This window comes from Vipera berus (genome assembly GCF_964194415.1).
Source record: "Vipera berus genome assembly, chromosome: 1".
NCBI classification, from domain to species: Eukaryota; Metazoa; Chordata; class Lepidosauria; order Squamata; family Viperidae; genus Vipera; species Vipera berus.
In genome coordinates this window covers 201,577,034-201,596,349 of record NC_138202.1, presented here as the reverse complement: position 1 = coordinate 201,596,349, position 19,316 = coordinate 201,577,034, and the positions used below count along the sequence as shown (strand labels likewise).

At 39.4% G+C, this 19,316-nt stretch overlaps 1 protein-coding gene across 1 annotated transcript in view; it reads left to right on the top strand.

Annotated features, from left to right (window-relative positions):
• The first annotated feature begins 284 nt into the window (after window positions 1-284).
• ISM1 (isthmin 1) overlaps window positions 285-19,316 on the top strand; it is a 41,411-nt gene continuing 22,379 nt past the window's right edge. Inside the window, exon 1 of the mRNA XM_081313044.1 lies at window positions 285-466. Coding sequence (XP_081169170.1) covers window positions 344-466 — 123 coding nt within the window. The 5' untranslated portion in view covers window positions 285-343. The remainder of the gene's footprint in view (window positions 467-19,316) is intronic.

Genomic DNA, 19,316 nt, shown 5'->3' with positions numbered 1-19,316 from the left:
CGACCCGCCGCCGCCGCCGTCGGACGAGCGTCCTCAGTCCTCTTTCTCCGCCGGCTCGGAGACCTCCTCTCATCCCGAAGTGGCTCCGCCGTGGTGGCGGCGGTGGCGCGGCGGCGGCGGCGCTGCCTGCGACAACGCTTCCTTTCCTGCTGGCCCAGTCGATCCCGAGAGCGGCTCTCCTGGCGCGGGAACTCCTGCTCTCGACTCCTTAGCGGCCGGGCCGGCGGCGGCAGCAGCGGCGGCGGGGGTCGCTGCTCTTGCTGTTCTTCCTCCTCCTCTTCCTCCTGCTGCTCAATTGCCGCCGGCGCCGCCGCGGAGCCCTAAAGCCGTCCTCTGCAGGAGGATGGTGCGTCTAGCGGCCGAGCTGCTGCTGCTGCTGGGGCTCCTCCTGCTTACCTTGCACATCACGGTGCTGCGAAGCAGCGATCCCGAAGCGCCGCCGGGCAACCGCAGCCAGCGTCAGCAGGTGAGAGCGCGGAGCGAGGCTGTGCTGGGAAAGCCAAGGGGCTCTTCAGCTCTTTCCCCCCCCCCCACACCAACCCAGCTCCTCCCGGTCCTTCATTTCCCTTGGAGCCATCCCGCCACCGGCAAAAAACAACAAACCAAAATCACCTCAGGGCGTCCAGCTGGCGAAAGCGTTGGTAAAGCGCGCCTTGGAGGGAAGCCGCCTTTGACCCACTTCGTACAATTCCTCCAGCCGGGCTCGCCTGGAGCGGCAGGCTTCACTTGAGGATACTTCTCAGCTTGAGCCCCCAGAAATTCCCCAACCGTGGAGGGCTGTGTTTGGGAAATCTGGAAGCTAGACACCAAAGCCGGCCTGGCCTGATGGGGGATGTGCTGGGGTTTTTATTGGGGATTTTTTAATTACTCTACTGTTTTTTAGCTCGGGCTCTTATTTAATTCTTTTTTCATTTTTGTATTCTGTATTTTTTTATGTGCCCTGTTCACCGCCCTGAGTCCTTCGGGGAGAAGGGCGGTATACAAATATAATAAATGAAATGAAATGAAATGAAATGAAATGAAACTCACTCTGGAGTTTTCCCCCATTAAGGGCTCTGTTGAATTGGAATTTGCCAAGAATTGAAGGCAAGGTTTCCTCTTCCCGCCCCCCCCGCCCCCCCCCCCCCCAATGTTTGTGCAGGTTGGAAAGAATTGAGGTTGAAGTCCTCTAGAATCTTGCCCGTCTTCTTTTTGTGCCATTAAACTGCGATTCTTGAGGATTGTACCTTACACCCAGCGCTGTGTACGGAAACCTTACCAATTTTCTGTCCTGTATATTTCTCTTTTCTTACATTAGTTTGCCAGGTATGTTTCAGTTTGTTCACCCTTGCCCTGAATGCTCAAAGAGCTTTTGTTTCTTGGCCCTGTATCTGACCTCCACATGCTTATTTCGAAGTCTGGATGTGGACCTTTCTTGGGGTGGAGAATTGGCACTTCTCACATGCTGTTGGCCCATATAGAGTCACCTTCAGGTTTCCCTGATTTTAAAACCTATTTGCCTGAGATTTCTTTCACTCGCTGAAGGCTGTATTCACAACTTTCCTAGTCTTCTTTGAAGTAAATTCTTTCCCTGCCCTGCTGCCCCATAACCCGTCAATGGATGAATGAAAAGGACCCAGTATATTTTTTAAAGCACTTTTTGATTAATGCTTTTTACTCATTGCAATGTAAACAGATTACGTACTTTATGAGTAAATGGCATTAGTAATCCAGCATAGACCAAATAACCTAATGAAATAATGGCCACATTTAACAATAAGCCAAAAAGAGTATTTATATTAGGACACGAATGAGCATGGTGATTATTTCCACCATTCTTTGTACCATCAGAATGAGGAAACCAGGCAGGCGTAACTTTGCGTGATGCACAAATGTGAGGTCATGATTTATTATGGTTAGCTGTGCTACTATTTATGGATCAAGAATATACCCTGGTTTGAAGTTGTGATTGGGGGTTGTTTGGACAAATAAGAGATTATAAATTTAGATGTCCTATCATGCCATATTATACTTGTCTGTTTACTTGCTTCCTTGTTTACATTAGTGTTCTCAAAGCTTCTAAGTTGTTGGGGTTAAAGGTCACAGAATTCCAAGGAGACCTGTTTTGACCCCTTCTGTTTGGAATTCTGGGAATTGTGGTTCCAGTCAATCATTTGTTTTTTTATGATTGTAAACCACCCAGAGTTATCCTGAGGTAAGATAGGTGGCCAATACATTTTATACATAATATATATTTATTCTGTGCCTACACTCCCCACCCCAAATATCCTCTGGTCTCTTCTACACATAGAAACATTTGGAGAAATATTAAGTAACATTACATTTTTGCTGCAAAAGTATTTATTCTGAAAGGAATTAACTTCAGATTAAGAATCTGAAGGAAATTAACTTCAGATAATGTGCTTGGTTAGGAATAGCTTCCTCTCAAAGATACAATCCCTAGACAAAATGACTTTCTATTTTCTTTCATAGACATTTACCCTTGTTATCTCTGCTAAGCACATAGCAGATGGATAGTTGATATCAGTCTTTGTTCTAGTTATAACACATTCAAAAATCACACATTTAATCTGGTGACATTATAGATATATTTGAGAAGAGAAAAGGAGCTTTTCCAGAGTTCAGATTGCAGTAGTTCTATGTTTTTGACTTATGGCCAAGAAATGAACCCAGAAGACAGTGTCCGAGTTCAGCTACTGTATAATATAAAATTAAGAAAAGCAAAAGTGGTAGAAAATATCCATTATGCAGTGAACATGAGTTCCTTCTTAGTTGTTCAGTATCTCTTGAGCTGTTCAGCAGTTTGGATTTAAAGTCCAATAGCTACTTCAGAGCATGCAGGAGTTCAGAGGGCAGCTACACAATCAAGGGAAAAGACATAACTCTTGAAAGAGTTGCAAATAATGTCAGAATGTCAGGCACTCTGGAACATCTTTGTGCCTCTGACTGCAAAGTGCAGCATTGCAGGAACATCCATGGATGATAGATGGGCAACAAGCAGTGGCATCTGTGGGTGGGACAGGGTCGAGGGTGTCAAAAAGTCTACAGTTGTGACTGTTAACTGCTCTAGAGCCCTGTATGTGTGTGTGTGATGATGCATGTACAAAATGGATGAGGCTTTGGTCATATAGGTGGGATCACTAAATTGACTTTTTAAAACCTATTCCCCCATGGATGCATAGAGCACTGAACACTTATGGATATGACAGGTGTCTCCCCAACCTTCCCACATTCATTAGGACAGGTCCCCAACCCCCGGGCTGTGGACCAGTACCAGGCCACGGCATGCCAGCAACTGGTCCACACAAACAAGCAAAGCCCCATCCATGGAATGCAGGCAGCACACAAAACCACGCACCTGCGGAAAAACCTCTCTCCATGGAACCTGTTCCTGGTGCCCAAAAGTTTGGGGACCTCTGTATTAAAGGACATTCATTAAATGCCCTTATGCATACAGCTATATGTCTGCAAACCACTTCCTCCCTTGACATGCATTGTTTTCTCATGACGTACTGAACAATTCAACAATTGATAGAATTGATTATTTGTATATGCAAAGAAATACCAATCCAACTTAAGTTGTGTTCTGCATCAAGTTCTCTAGATAATTGGTATTATTGGTGGATAAAATGTGTAAGAGGCCCGTGATAGTGACTGAAATATTGGGGAGCTGAGCTTAAGGAGCCCAACACTTAGCAAATTTCTAAGCTACTGTTGCCCACCATAATCCAAGCTACAAAAGCAAGCTTGCTGGCCTTCATGGAGGTTTTAATTTTTATGATGTAAAAGGAATGTATGGGTGCCTTTACTGTGCATCAGTACAACAGAACATCTCTCCTCCTGAGTAAACTGTGTAGCCAGAAAATGTTATCTGCACATTTACGACAGATCTTAGACAAATTTAAGGCTGCAAATTAATATGAATGAAAATAAGTTACTTTTTTCCTAGCTTGTTCCAGATAATCTTACAGTGTATTTCCATAACAGAAACAAGGTACAAGGAGTGTGAACTGGGGGTGGGGGGTGGGGGGAGGCGGAGTTCGTAGGCACAAGATCTTTTATTGCCAGGGTTTTTCAAGCTGTGACTTTCCAGGTGTCTTGGTTGAAAGCTTCCATAATTTCAAACCACTGACCATGATGGGTGAATGTGTGAAACTAGTAAACCCAAAATTCTAAAGGAAACAAGATTGGAGAACACATTTTCAAAACTCTTTGTTGTATATAGAAGATGATGAACAGAGGAAAGGGAATCTACCAATCAGGTGCACCCATAAGAAACAAAGAAATCTGTAAAAATCCACTCCCAACAAATTGTTTAAGCAGATTGAAGAAAGTAGCTGGAAAGTTTTTAATTATTAAATATATTTGTATCCACCTAAAACATATTTCAGTGACTCATGTGGAGAAATACAATATAAAACAAACCCCATACAAAATTAAAAGTAAATCTTATTTTTGATTGATTTAAGAGAAATTCTTAATACACACATATACAGTATAATTACTGCAAATTTTTTTATGGAGACTAGGCTATGGAATAAAGTTTGTCATATTTTTAACAGACCAGACATTTGTTTCATATATTATATAAAGAAAGGGCATTTATGGAGAAAATCTGAGAAACACCTGCTGTATTTGGAGTGACTTTATCAGATTTACTTCTTGCAAAATCTGGACCCGCTCCATTATGTATGATCTTCTGATTCAGAAATAGAATTTTCTGTCCTCTTAGTGGCCTAGAATATTTCCTTTACCCCGTGATTGATTTTTAAGGTGTGTTTACTTCAGGGATAGGAATATTGAGCAACAACCATTTGAAGGACCTCTTGCCATTGTGTAGCATCGAATATTCCTGATTTAAGAATTTTCTTCCTATAATGTATAGCATTTATTTATTTGTTATATTTATGAATGTTTATAAAAGAGTGAGCTAAAGATGATTGTGCATTGTTTTAATGAGGTATTTGGGTTATTTCTGAATTTACCTTTCTTAGTAGAGGGAAGCAGCTGAGCTAATGAAAAGTCCAAATAAAGTAACTTCCTGAAGGAATTATAAGTATCAACAAGGGAAGCTTAGGAAAACTGACTATCTACTGTAGTTCTAAAGGCAGGCTCTGTTTAACACAAGGATGCATACACAGATTTCTGACTTCATGAAATCTCTCCACTTTCTCATAACAGTTTCTATTAAATTGACTTCCTGCCCTTAAACAGCTTTGAACATCTGATCCAGTGTATGTATTTCATATATTCTGCCCATGTGTAGCAATTCAGAGTTACAGGCTTCCTAACCCAATTTTTATTTTATTTTAATTCCATTTATATCCCGCCCTTCTCCGAAGACTCAGGGCGGCTTACAAGCTTAGCAGTAGCCTTCATTCTATGTATATGCCTGCTTATTAGGGCTTTCACACACACACACCAAGCGGCATTATTACAAAGTCAGCTTATTGCTCCCAACAATCTGGGTCCTCATTTTACCTACCTCGGAAGGATGGAAGGCTGAGTCAACCTTGAGCCTGGTGGGATGCGAACCTGCACTAATTACAGGCAGCTGGTGTTACTTAAGGAGGCATTAGCCCACTGCTCCACCAATTGATTTTACAGCTCTGAATTTTGGAAAAGCTGAAACCTGAAAACATTAAGGGCAAAAAATATACTGGATGTCACAATAAGCAGTTAAACAGATGGAAGTGTAAGGGTAAAGTTGTTTAGCCAAAAAAAGTAACCTATATTAAATCTATATTTTGCAACGCAAAATGAATTAATATTTTTTGGGGGAAAATGTTAATTTAGTTGTTTAGATATCGCCCTAATGAATTTTACTCTTTCTTAATTTTTTTCCTTTTACCTTCTTGTTCCATGCCATAACAGTGTGCTCATCTGGAATGTTTCTTTAAAAATGTCTGTAGAAAGAAACATTTTTGATCTTGCAGACAGTAAGTCAAATGAGTAATGGTTTTAGCTGGCTGGCAAATGTTCCACCTGAGATGGTATTCAATTTGATTTACAAAGTATTGGGAAATGAATGTATCTTGCAGTCCTTTTGAAGGGATTACTCAACCTGGAGTAGCAAGTGTTTGGAAAAACAGCAGACCTTGCTCTCCCTTCCTTTTTTGAGTTGATGCATCTGAATGAAGCAGTTTGGGCTTTAATAAACTTTAAAATAAAATTAAAAGGTTGTCTAATTCTTAGTATGTCTAATTAAAGGAGAAGCTCCAGTGATAGCTTCATAATTCTAATATATATCTTCCTGTAGGAACGAGCAACCTTCAAAGGTTATACAGTTATGTCTGATGGTACAATTAGTAATTAGTCAATTAAAGTGGAGACTGTAAATTTCAACTATATGCTCCCCATTCTTTGTGATTATTTTATTCAAATAATAATAGGTTTTAAATTCGGAGTTCTAAAATGGCTAAAGGCTCAAAAACCATCACTCATTTATTTAATTCAGGAGACACTAATTATGTTACTATCTATTATTTTCCTCAGACCTTCCAAAATGGATATCATAGTTTATGTTGCTATCTGTCTAATAAAATATGAATACAGAATTCTGTGGGCAGGCTTAGAGTACTGACCTAGCTCTTTTTGCATAGCATGAGTGCATGGTAAATAACTACATTTTATACACACACACACACACACACACACACAGAGAGAGAGAGAGAGAGAGAGAGAGAGAGAGTTCCTGTATTTTAACTTTATTAGAAGTAAGATGGAAAGGAGAGCCATTTTGATGTAGTGGTTAAGGCACTAGTCTACAAACGCAATAGGCTACGAGTTCTAGTCCAGTCTGAATCACAAAGCGCGCTGTCTGACCTTGGACCAGTCACTCTCCCTCAGCCTTCAGAGGGAGCCACTTCTGAAAAAGCTTGCCAAGAAAAATGCAGTGACTTATCTAGGCAGTTGCCAGGAGTCAAAACTGATTGAAAGGTACAGGGGAAAAAATCAGAAACCCAAAATTAGCATTCTTTAAGTATTCAAGATATTGTGAAGTTTCTTCCTCTAAGATACTTCATGGTTTATTATAGAAGAGGAATTCATTCACTAAATTGTCGTCACTTTTTATCACCCTGGTTATCTGAGAATACCTATGCCTGTGGTGGCGAACCTATGGCACACGTGCCAGAGGCAGCACTCAGAGCCCTCGCTGTGGGCACATGCGCCATTGCCCCAGCCTCGCCTCTCCCTGTGGCCCCCTCCTCACCAGCAGCACCCCGGAGGAGAGTCGCCCCCAAGCGTGGCCCACGTAGAGCAGCACAGCCAAGGACACAGCAGATGGGCAGCACGGACAAGACTCCACCTTCACACCCTGTCATGCGCAGATGATGCTGTGGGGCGTGGGCTGAGGGCCTGACCGCTATGGTGCTGCTGGGCTGCCTGGGCAATCTGCTGCTGCAGCAGGACATTGAGGCGGTGGGTGGTCCTGCAGGCGAGCGGGGGCAGAGCGGGCGGGGCAGAGCGGGGGCGGTTTTTGGGTACTTGATCTCTAAAAGGTTTGGCATCACTGACCTATGCCAACATTCCTATTATTAACCATCTTGGCTAAACACTTGGGAGTTTTAATCTGGAAAACCACAAGTTCCTGCAAGTGCTGTATATCTCTTCTAATTTTTTCACAATCACTTCAACTGCTTTTATTAACAGATTCACAGTTGTCTTGAGATTTCTGCTATCCTAAGTCAGTATCTTTTCTTCAGGCAGTACCATTTAAGTGTTGAATTTCTCCAATTCCTATGCATTATGATGAACTTAGTGCTAGAATTACTCAGCTGAAATATACTGTAGTTAAAGGGTATTTCTGAACAAGTTGCATATCTTGGTTCTGAAACTAGATTCTGGCCCTTAGTAATAAACTAGGGTAGTAAATATCAATTTTGACCTAGTTCAGGTGCCATCTGAAATTCTCACAGTTGCACCAATAGCCAACAATCTTGAGTGTCTCATCCTATTAACATTAAGGGAAAGGGAAAAAACAGACCGACCTATCAAAAATAGTGCCATAAAAAACAGAATAAAAACACAAGTTAAGATAGGCAAGAAAATGGTAAGTGAGCACCTGTCCGGCCTAGACGAGTTCAAATCACCAGGCCCAGATGGATTACACCCCAAGGTTCTCAAGGAACTGGCAGACGTGATCTCAGAACCACTGAACTATATTTTTCAAAGATCCTGGAGCACTGGGGAACTACCAGAGGACTGGAAGAGAGCTGATGTAGTTCCCATCTTCAAAAAAGGGGAAAAAATAGATCCAGGAAACTACAGACCTATCAGCCTGACCTCATTACCTGGGAAGATTCTGGAAAAGATAATCAAACAACAAATCAGCGAACACCTTGATGCGAACAAAGTCATCACTAAAAGTCAACATGGGTTTGTCAAAAACAGATCATGCCAGACAAATCTTATTACATTCTTTGACCAAGTGACAAAATTAGTGGACCAGAGGAATGCTGTAGATATAATTTACTTGGACTTCAGTAAGGCATTTGATAAAGTAGATCACAACCTACTACTTGATAAGATAGAAAAATGTGGGTTAGATAGCATCACCATCAGATGGATTCGTAGGTGGCTGACAGGCCGTACTCAGCGTGTGGTCCTCAATGGAACTGCATCTACATGGAAGGAAGTGTGTAGTGGGGTGCCCCAGGGCTCTGTTCCAGGCCCAGTGCTCTTCAATATCTTCATTAACGACTTGGATGAGGGGATAGATGGGGAACTCATCAAATTTGCAGACGACACCAAGCTGGCAGGAATAGCCAATACTCCAGAAGATAGGCTTAAAATACAGGAGGATCTGGACAGACTCGAACACTGGGCGCTCTCTAACAAAATGAAATTCAATGGTGAAAAAAGTAAGGTTCTACATTTAGGCAGGAAAAATCAAATGCACAGGTATAGTATAGGTGGTACCTTGCTCAATAGTAGTAACTGTGAGAGGGACCTCGGAGTCCTAGTAGACAATCACTTCAATATGAGCCAGCAGTGTGCTGCAGCTGCCAAAAAAGCCAACACAGTGCTAGGCTGCATTAACAGAGGGATAGAATCAAGATCAAGTGAAGTACTAATACCACTTTACAATGCTTTGCTAAGGCCACACCTGGAATACTGCATCCAGTTTTGGTCACCACGATGTAAAAAAGATGTCGAGACTCTAGAACGGGTACAGAGAAGAGCAACAAAGATGATTGGGGGACTGGAGGCTAAAACATATAGGGAACGGTTGCTGGAATTGGGTATGTGTAGTTTAATGAAGAGAAGGGTGAGGGGTGACATGATAGCAGTGTTCCAGTATCTCAGGGGTTGCCACAAAGAAGAGGGAGTCAAGCTATTCTCCAAAGCACCTGAAAGCAGGACAAGAAGCAACGGATGGAAACTAGTCAAGGAGAGAAGCAACCTAGAACTAAGGAGAAACTTCCTGACAGTTAGAACAATTAACCAATGGAACAACCTGCCTCCAGAGGTGGTGAATGCTCCAACACTGGAGGTTTTTAAGAAGAGACTGGACAGCCATTTGCCTGAAATGGTATAGGGTTTCCTGCCTGAGCAGGGGGTTGGACTAGATGACCTCCAAGGTCCCTTCCAACTTTATATTATTATTATTATTATTATTATTATTATTATTATTATTATTATTATTATTATTATTATTATTATTATGGAAGAGTCACTGAGAGTGGCCATTCAATTTAAATAAATAAATAAATAATAAAAAACTTTTTTTAAAAAAAGGAATACCTGGCCATTCAATTTAAATAAATAAATAAATAAAATAACTTTTTTTTTTTAAAAAAAAGGAATACCTGGCAGACTTAATTTGCACTGGCATAAATTTTAGTGAACATAATGTAGGCATGCATACACATACACGCTTATTTTGGAATTCTGAAAAAAAATGCATTCTGCTATAAGTGGCAGATAAATATTCTCTTTGGAAGTTCTTAAAACAAAACCCTAAAGCCTATATTTTAACCATAGAGGAACTAGGTAGTATGGACCTTTCTATATTTTTTCTTTCTTTTTTAAAACAAATTTTTTCTAAAAAAAAATAATCTCACAGAGATACAGTAGGAAAGTTCCAAGTCCAGAATAAATTTTGATAACATCAATATTTATTTAGATATCTAACCACTTTAGCTTTCCTGACAGTAAATATATTATACAAAGGGGTCCTTGGTGCTCTCTGAGCTTGGTTGTTTTTTGTTTGTTTGTTTGTTTTTGGGGTTGTTTTGCAGACATTTCATTACCCAAACTAAATAACCAATAACATGTTGCCATTTGTGTTACCCCAAACCACCTGCTTGATATATTTACCTTATTCTACTCACACTAACAAAGGAAATAATGATAACAATTATATTTGTTTATACAGAATTGACTAGGTTAACAAGTAATAAATGTAAACAAAACCATGGCAAGGTGGTGTGGTTCTTGGTTTGGTTTTTCTTGCAAATGTTTCATTACCAAACTAGGCAACACCAGGCCTCATGCACATAAGCTGAAGCATTCAGTATCATTGGTGCATGTATGTACCTGAATTTTTTTCTTTCCACTTGTTCTTCAGAAAAACAGTGAAATATATATATATATACATGCATTTTACACACACACACACACACATACATACATACATACATACATACATACATACATACATACATACATACATACATATATATATATATATATATATATATATATATATATATATATATATATAAAGGTAAAGGTTCCCCCGCACATGCGTGCTAGTCGTTTCCAACTCTAGGGGCCGGTGCTCATCTCCATTTCAAAGCCGAAGAGCCAGCGCTTGTCTGAGGACGTCTCCGTGGTCATGTGGCCGGCATGACTAGACGCCAAAGGCGCACAGAACACTGTTACCTTCCCACCGGAGTGGTCCCTATTTTTCTACTTGCATTTTTTACGTGCTTTCGAACTGCTAGGTTGGCAGAAGCTGGGACGAGTAACAGGCGCTCACTCTGCTACGCGGCACTCGGGATTCGACCCGCCAAACCCACTGAGCCACGGCGTGTATATATATATATATATATATATATATATATATATATATATATATATATATATATATATATATATATATATATATATATATGGATCTTTGGTTATTCGGGTTTTTCCCCGCGTAGAACTAAAGGTGTAGGGGCGACGTTTCGACGGAATCCCATCCGTCATCATCCGTCATCATCAGGCCGTCATCATCAACCAAAGATCCACATACGAACACCCGCGAAAACCTCAGAAAACAAATATATAGGAATATATAGGAAAACAAATATATATAGGAAAACAAATATATATATATTTGTGTGTGTGTGTGTGTCTGTGTAGCATTTATGTATGTACTGTGCTAATATATCACTGAAACAAGGTGATTCCCAGCAGTTTACAATGTGATACAAATAGTTTAGCAATAGTGGCGAATATCTGTAGCTTGGGTATAGAATGAGGGTGAAGGTTTGTTCTCCCGAGCTTGTGGGTTGGTTTCTGAATGTTTCGTTACTAGCCTGACATCTTCATCTTCAGGTAACATGCAGGTAATTCTTGGCTTGCAAACACAATTGGGACCAGAACATCCACTGTGAAATGATGCAATTGTTCAATTAGTCACCCCTGATTTTATGCCCTAGTCGTTAAGCAAATAGTGTAATCATTAAGCGAATCCAGCTTCCCCCATTGACTTAGCTTGTGTGAAGACCCCCCGGGAAGGTCACAAATCATGACCATAGGAACCCAAAACCCTGCAAGCATTATATGTGTGCACTGGTTGCAAAGCGCCCAGATTTTGATCATGCAACCATGAGGATGTTGTGATGGTTGTACATACCAGGGCCAGTCACAAGTTACTTTTTTTCAGTACCATTGTAACCTTGAATAGTGACTAAATGGATTGTATATTGAGGATTACCTGTAGTCTTAAAACAATCACAATTATAAAACCAAAACCAAACTCACAACAGAAACATTAAACCAGAAAATACATAAAAATAAAGCAAGCTTTAACACCTACCCATCTAAACAAGGTAAACAAAGCTTGATCCCCCTTACAGAATAATATCAGGGTGGGCATGAGCTGGATCTTTGAAGCGATGCAGGAGCAAATAAGTAATTAATTAATTTGGGTTCTGCACAATTTGAGAGAAGAAATGTCATGGCACTCACAGCCATTATGTCCCAATCAATATGATAATGGTTTAAAAACTATAATGGCCAACGTATATAACTTTAAACTCAGATGAAACAAATCACATTATAAAATATTGGCTTACCAATCCAATGAGATGTTTTTTCTTCTGGCAGCAACTTCCAAAGTTCATAGAATCAAAACATTATAAGGGGCTGTTGAGGCCCCCTAACCCTTTTCTCAGGGTAGGAATCCAAATTAAAGCCCCCCCCCCAAAGAATAGAATAATGTTACAGAAATTTATATACAAAGATGCTAGAAATGAAGCAGATATATAAACCAGTCTTCTGTCTGATGGTTGGGAATCCTTGAAATTGTAATCCCAACGCACCTGAAGGATACCAGACCTGAGAAGGTTTTTACAAACAAGTAACTTTTCGTTCACTATTTTTTAAAAAAATTATAAAACCCAGATCCAAGTGAGTGAAAATTCCCAATTATGTTGTTGGTCTCTGTCATTAGTTTGGAATTCTGCTTTTGGATTATAAATGGAACGGGAGTATATCTAATTCCCTTCCCTTACTTGGTTTGCCGCTCTTGCGTTGAAAAAAATAAGCATATTTATGTATGTATTGTATAAATTATAAATGCGACTCATAGCTTGTTACTTGTTCATATTATCATGGCTCATGGCTCGTGATATGTTCATATTGTTGCAGAATTCATATCACAGTACCAGACCTAATTTGTGGACTTAATTGCTTCTTCTTCCAAAGCTTCTATTTGTATCACCTAACGTAAGAAAGAGCATTGGAAAGCATGCACACTTTTTGGTATCATGTTTGTTGGCTCAAGGGACGCAGTGGCTCAGTGGGTTAGGACGCTGAGCTTGTCGATCAGAAGATCGGCAGTTTGGCGGGTCGAATCCCGAGTGCCGCGTAGCAGAGTGAGCGCCTGTTACTCGTCCCAGCTTCTGCCAACCTAGCAGTTCGAAAGCACGTAAAAAAAATGCAAGTAGAAAAATAGGGACCACTACGGTGGGAAGGTAACAGCATTCTGTGCGCCTTTGGCGTCTAGTCATGCCGGCCACATGACCACGGAGACGTCCTCGGACAAGCGCTGGCTCTTCGGCTTTGAAACGGAGATGAGCACCGGCCCCTAGAGTCGGAAACGACTAGCACGCATGTGCGGGGGAACCTTTACCTTTTACCTTGTTGTCTCAAGTGAAGATAATTCCCAACAATGAATTTGTTTTCAGACCAGCACTGCTACCTTTGTGTGTGTTTGGGGAAGGAAAGGGTTACAAGATTTCCCTGCCTCTGCAAATAACATCATTTATCTTATTTGGTAATATGTATACAAAATGGGTTATTTTAATGCCATAACGTAAGGCTTAAGTCTTATTAAAGTCTTATTTAAAGTATGTTGTTATAATATAGAATAAATATAAATAGTTATAATGCGACATGAGTGGTACTGAAAAGTCCATAATGTGGGAAGGTTGAAAGAGAGAGAAAATGGTATCCAGCAACAAGAAGACAAGAGGCTTCAGTGCTTGACACTACAGACATCTGAGGGCCTGAGCAATCTGGGCCAGGGGTCCCCAACCCCAGGGCCATGAAGCAGTACCAAGCTGCGGCATGACAGCAACCGGTCTGCACAAACAAGGAAAGCCCCATCTGCGGGATGCAAGCAACACACAAAACCACGCACCCTCTGGTCTGTGGAAAAACCTCTCTCCACGGAACCGGTCCCTGGTACCCAAAAGGTTGGGGACCTCTGATCTAGGCAATGTTCTCTTACTTCTCTACCCTCTTGCCTTTTCTTGCTCTATCAATGATGTATTGGACCAAAATTATTGGTTCATTTTTTAAAACAGAACGCAGCTCTTTTCTGATCCAAGCCAGTGAGTTGTACTTTACCAAAAGGTACTGACCTCTAATTAAAGCTGAAACATTGAAATCATGCCAGTTTTCATGACAGCGTTTGAACTTCCTTAAAGCAATCTACTGCATGCATTTAAAGAGGGTACGTTGATATGTGCTCTGGACTACTTTCTTTCAGGTATTTAGAGCAGGGTCTAAATATTAAGTATTTATGAGATATTACCTAGGTATTAGGCAACAATTGAAAAAGAAAAGTCATGGCCAGAGATATATTATCTGATTCCATTTTACAGCTATCATAGAATAGATGGATAATTTCAGAAATGGGTGCTTCTGAAGTCTGGCACAATAACCACTGGTGCAATATGGCACCCTTTTGAATTTTTACGAAGTCTCTCATAGTATTCATCATGCTTATGAAACTGCTACAGGCTCTGCTGGGTTCAATGGCACCAATATTTTGAGATGAAAGCTCTTCTTTTTATCTCACTCCCATGGGAGCTAATCAAGCTGTAAACATAGTCTAGTAAGGGACTGGAGGAAGGCACGGAAAGCTGGATTTATGTAAGAGAAACAACAGAAAACTGAATTCATGTTATTGAAACCACAGATCAGATTATAGGAGCGCTACCTGTGTTGAAATGAGCTTATGCTTCCTTCGGAATAGGCAGGTTTGCAGCGTGGGCATCAGCCAATTGAGAATATTTGCACAGAGAAGTCTAATGGCCAAATCCACATATTCCTAGGAATGCATGATAATGCTGTAGCAACCTTTGCCTTAGCTGTATCCCATTTTAGCTGTTATAACGTTCTGTATGCAGGTCTGTTTTTCAAAACTGTTTGGAATCTTCAATTAGTTCAAAATGATATGGCCAGATTATTCACCAGGGCAGGTAATTATAAACTATGTGATTCACTTGCATAACAGTTGTGCTGCTCCCAATGTTTTTGTGTCCAATGCAAATCGTTCATTATAAAATCCAGCATCCTGTGGGATTGTGTGTGTGTGTGTGTGTGTGTGTGTGTGTGAGTGAGTGAGTGTGTATGTTTCCGTGCGCCTGTGCACGTGAAGTTTCCCATCTTGTGCCTTGGTAAGGGGCCCAATGGCATATAAAGCAGCTGAAATCCTCTGCCTTTGAACTGTCTTACTATATTTTATTATAACATTGTACTGGAAAAATATAAATAGAATATGCCCATCAGGTTGGGAAAAAAACAAAGGATAGTGAAACTGTGTGCAATATAAAACATTATGGGATAAATGCTTTCAGATCAGAAGTGTATTGATCAGGAAATGTTTGAAGCCGAGTATTTGGGACAGTAGAGTTAAATCACCTGGAAGTTCACTTAAAGAATCCTGGTATAGGGAGTAAAAAGGTTTCTTGTATCTCTTCAAGAATTAGGCCATCAATGTCAGAAAATTTAAGTAACATGCTACAATTTGTTCCTATCAGGACTTCTTAAGATTGCAACAACTGATTTTTTAAAAAATAATTTCTTGTTTGTTGCTGTGATATTATCTCTATTCAGCATGTTTCTAGTAATACTAATTATTTTGGAACAGCTGTCCCAAAAATCTTCTCTTGTGTTGCAGTAGCAGCTCTCATGAAAGCTGGCACATTTGAAGGACGTTTAGTTGGGGAGGCTTGTTCCAAGGATATACCCAAACAGCTGCTGAAACTCTCTGCATCATTTTGCATCATATGTACATCTCCTCCTTGCTGTATTCATTCTCCAACAGAACTAACCAGCGTTCTCCTGGGGCAATGGGAGGGCACCAAAAAAATGCCAACTCTCCCATTTTTCCTTTACCACATTTGTTCTGTCCTTCAAATTAAGGGGAATAACAGGGAGAAATAACGTATCATTCCCCATTTTGTGATGGGAGAAGCAAAGCTGTCTTCTGAGAAATAATGATTGTAACAACTTTTGGGTTACATGAGAAAAGAAGAAATTGCAGGGCATTGTGGGAATTCCTGCCAATGGGAAGCCTACTTATAACTCCAGAGGAAATGTTGCAAAAAAAATCGTGCTTTTTGTCTAGGGAGCAGAAACTTGACTCAGGTGTTCTGGCTGAAGTACCAGGCAAGAGTCAGTATTAGTGGGGACATAGGGACACGTGTGGAAAAGATTCCAAATGTTTGCCAGCTCTTTGCAAAGTTGTTTCAAGTCCAGCCATACTATTCATGGAAGGTTTAGTTCAGGTTCCTCTAAGAGATATTTGGAAATCATTTAGTTTTTCTTCCTTTTTTCCTATTACTGCAGCACTTACATACTCAAAATACCAATGCTATGTGAGACAACTTTCTCTCTGCAGAAAGTTGCTAACTTGAGACCAGCATATTTCAAAGTACATTTATAAGCTTCTAAATATTTCATGGTGGGTATGTAGTGAAGTTATTACATATGATAGAAGAAATGTCACCATCATTTATTTGATTTAAAGTTGTTGTTTTTTCCAAAGCAAGCACTCTACATCCAAACTATTTCTGATGTATTTTATATTCATATTTTAACTCTTAGAATATTACACTTGTCTTCCTACTTGCATCATATCCATCCAGCGTTCCCCATGTTTTGCTTGACATCCTGAATAAATACTTTCTGGAAAACATGAAGATGTCTTCACTATTGATTGATATTTTAGTTGATCTTGGACTTAATTATTTGGTTTATTGTGATTAAAAAAACCATCAAGACTGCTATGCCTTTTCTGACTCTGGGGATGTGGTTTTCATCCATCTAGTATTGTACTTCCTATACGGTGCTACAGTCCCATTTTTAACATACCTGTAGCATCTGCAAACATTAAAATAGCTCAATAGTAAGGATGGATTAAATTTCTTGTAGTGAATTAAAAAGTAGACTCTGGAGGCTTTATGTGTAACCGATCTTAAGCTTTATTTGGACCAAGTATTTTTCAAAACATTAACAGTTTAATAGGGGGTACGTTTTTTTGCTTTCTACTTTATCGGTCAGAGATATATCATGATTAAAATTATTTAAAGATAAAAATAGTGACATCGGGGAATGATCTTTTTAATATAATTTGATGTTTTCAGTGAGTAAATTTTTGGAAATGCCTAAGTAAATGATTCTAAGATTTAAATATACCAAGGCTGCCTGGTATTAAAAAACAGTTCAAAATATCAAACATGGAAATGCACACCCAGCTAAATTATAATTCAGATTTTTAAAAAAAAGATAAAACGGTTAAATAATATCATTGATAAGCTTTGAACCATGGGTGGAATACGCCAAAGATTTAACAAACGTAGCCACAGTGATTTTTTTTTAAAAAAAATTGAATGTTCACCTCATGGGGAGTCTTTAAAGGTGCTCCACATTATTTGTTGTTGGGTTGGGTTGTTTGGGTTTTGTTTTTTGTTTTTTTTTTGCATTTTGTAACATTATAGCTTTGTTTTATTGTACATGATGTCCTATAAAGATGATCTATGTCTGGGATACCTCCTTTGAAAGAGGACCGTGGTGCCATCCATTTAAAGAGAATGCAGTCAAGCAGTAAATTTAAGGGGCCTTCTTCTCTTTTCATATTGACTGTATCTGAGCCAGCAGTTGGTCTTTGATGTTGTAACAATAGAGTATCGGCAGAGAGGAGGGTTAGGGCTTGAACAATGTTGAAACGAGGCTGCATTCATTAATTTTCAAGCCAGAGACTCCTAATGTGTAGCAGAGCTTTATTCCTCTTTGCTTTGTTGCTTACAGGAAGGAACTGTGTACTGTGGGTATTACAGTTCTTACAGACTTTCATCTGAAGCCTCTGTGTTAAATATTTTTAATTATAAACCAGGTGTTCTGGAAACCTGGACTATCACTTAGTCCATTATTAGCTTCAAAAAAAGGCCAAGTCTACTGTTTCTCCTCTCAATGGTCCAATAGTCTGCTATACATGGTATAAGAGTAATCCAGGTGCACTTGTAACAAAATTTCAAAGCTAGACATATTTGTTTCACTAGCCGGCTTCTTTGGGAGTTTAAATTAATTGATATGTTATTAAAGATAATACAGGCTTACCCTCAGAAATTACGCTAAGGGGTCATAGGGCATTCTTGATGGTTCTTATATATTTTATATATTCCAGAAAGCAGGATCGTTATCATTCTTACAAACTTTATTGAATATAGAGAATTACTACCTTAATGTATTTTGAATTTGTAGCATGAACTGTAGCATTTAGTTTGATGCAAAGGCTAAAAAGATTTTTAAAAAAGAGTTAAAAAGAGTTAAGAGTTAAAAAGAGTTGAAAAGCTCTGAACAGCAAGAGGAGAGACCACTTTATGAAAATCCTGCAACCATATGAAATAGTGGTAAATTTTTTCTTGTTTCTTTCATTAGATTTATATCCAACTTTTGCACTAAACGTGACAGTCAATGCAACCAGCTGAAAAAAATTAATAAATAAAATACAAAGAAAATTAAAACCAGAATGACATTGTACAACAACAAGCATAAAATCTAACCAGCAGAAGGGCTACTAATTCTGTCTCTGTAATTGCCTTCTAATGTCATCTGGAGTTTTGCAACCCAACTGTGTTATGCTTATGCAAATCAACAAAATGAATTGTCCTCAAAGCCTTTTTTTATAAAGGCTTTGGAAGGGAGGGGAATGTATTTCCATGTTGTATATAATCATGATTATCACTATTACTTGTATGTACAATGAGAGCTTATGCACCGGAGACACATTCTTTGTGGGTCCAAACACATTTGGCCAATAAAAGAATTCTATTCTATTCTATTCTATTCTATTCTATTCTATTCTATTCTATTCTATTCTATTCTATTCTATTCTATTCTATTCTATTCTATTCTATTCTATTCTATTCTATTCTATTCTATTCATTTATTCTATATGCCTGCCTGCCTGCCTGCCTGCCTGCCTGCCTGCCTGCCTGCCTGCCTATTCTGTCTGTCTGTCTATCTATCTGCCTTTACCTCTACCTAGCTAAACAACCATTTCACTCCAACACCATAATGGGTTGTTGTTTTCTCTTAATGTGACATTTGGGAATTAAACATGAAAAGTGGAACGTTTTCTCTGGCTTAGATCTTAATTAGAGTTCTTGGAAACAAACTTTTATTTTATTTCAGTTCCAGGCTTAACTATGTCAAACTTTAAATGAAGAATACCACCAATGAGACTTCCTTGTCAGGCAAAGTATCTTTTGCTTAAATAGGTTGCTTGTCCCAGGATCTTCTGGTTTTCTTTTCTTTCTTTGTTATTTTGTAAATGTAGCTTTTTTCCTATTGCATACTTA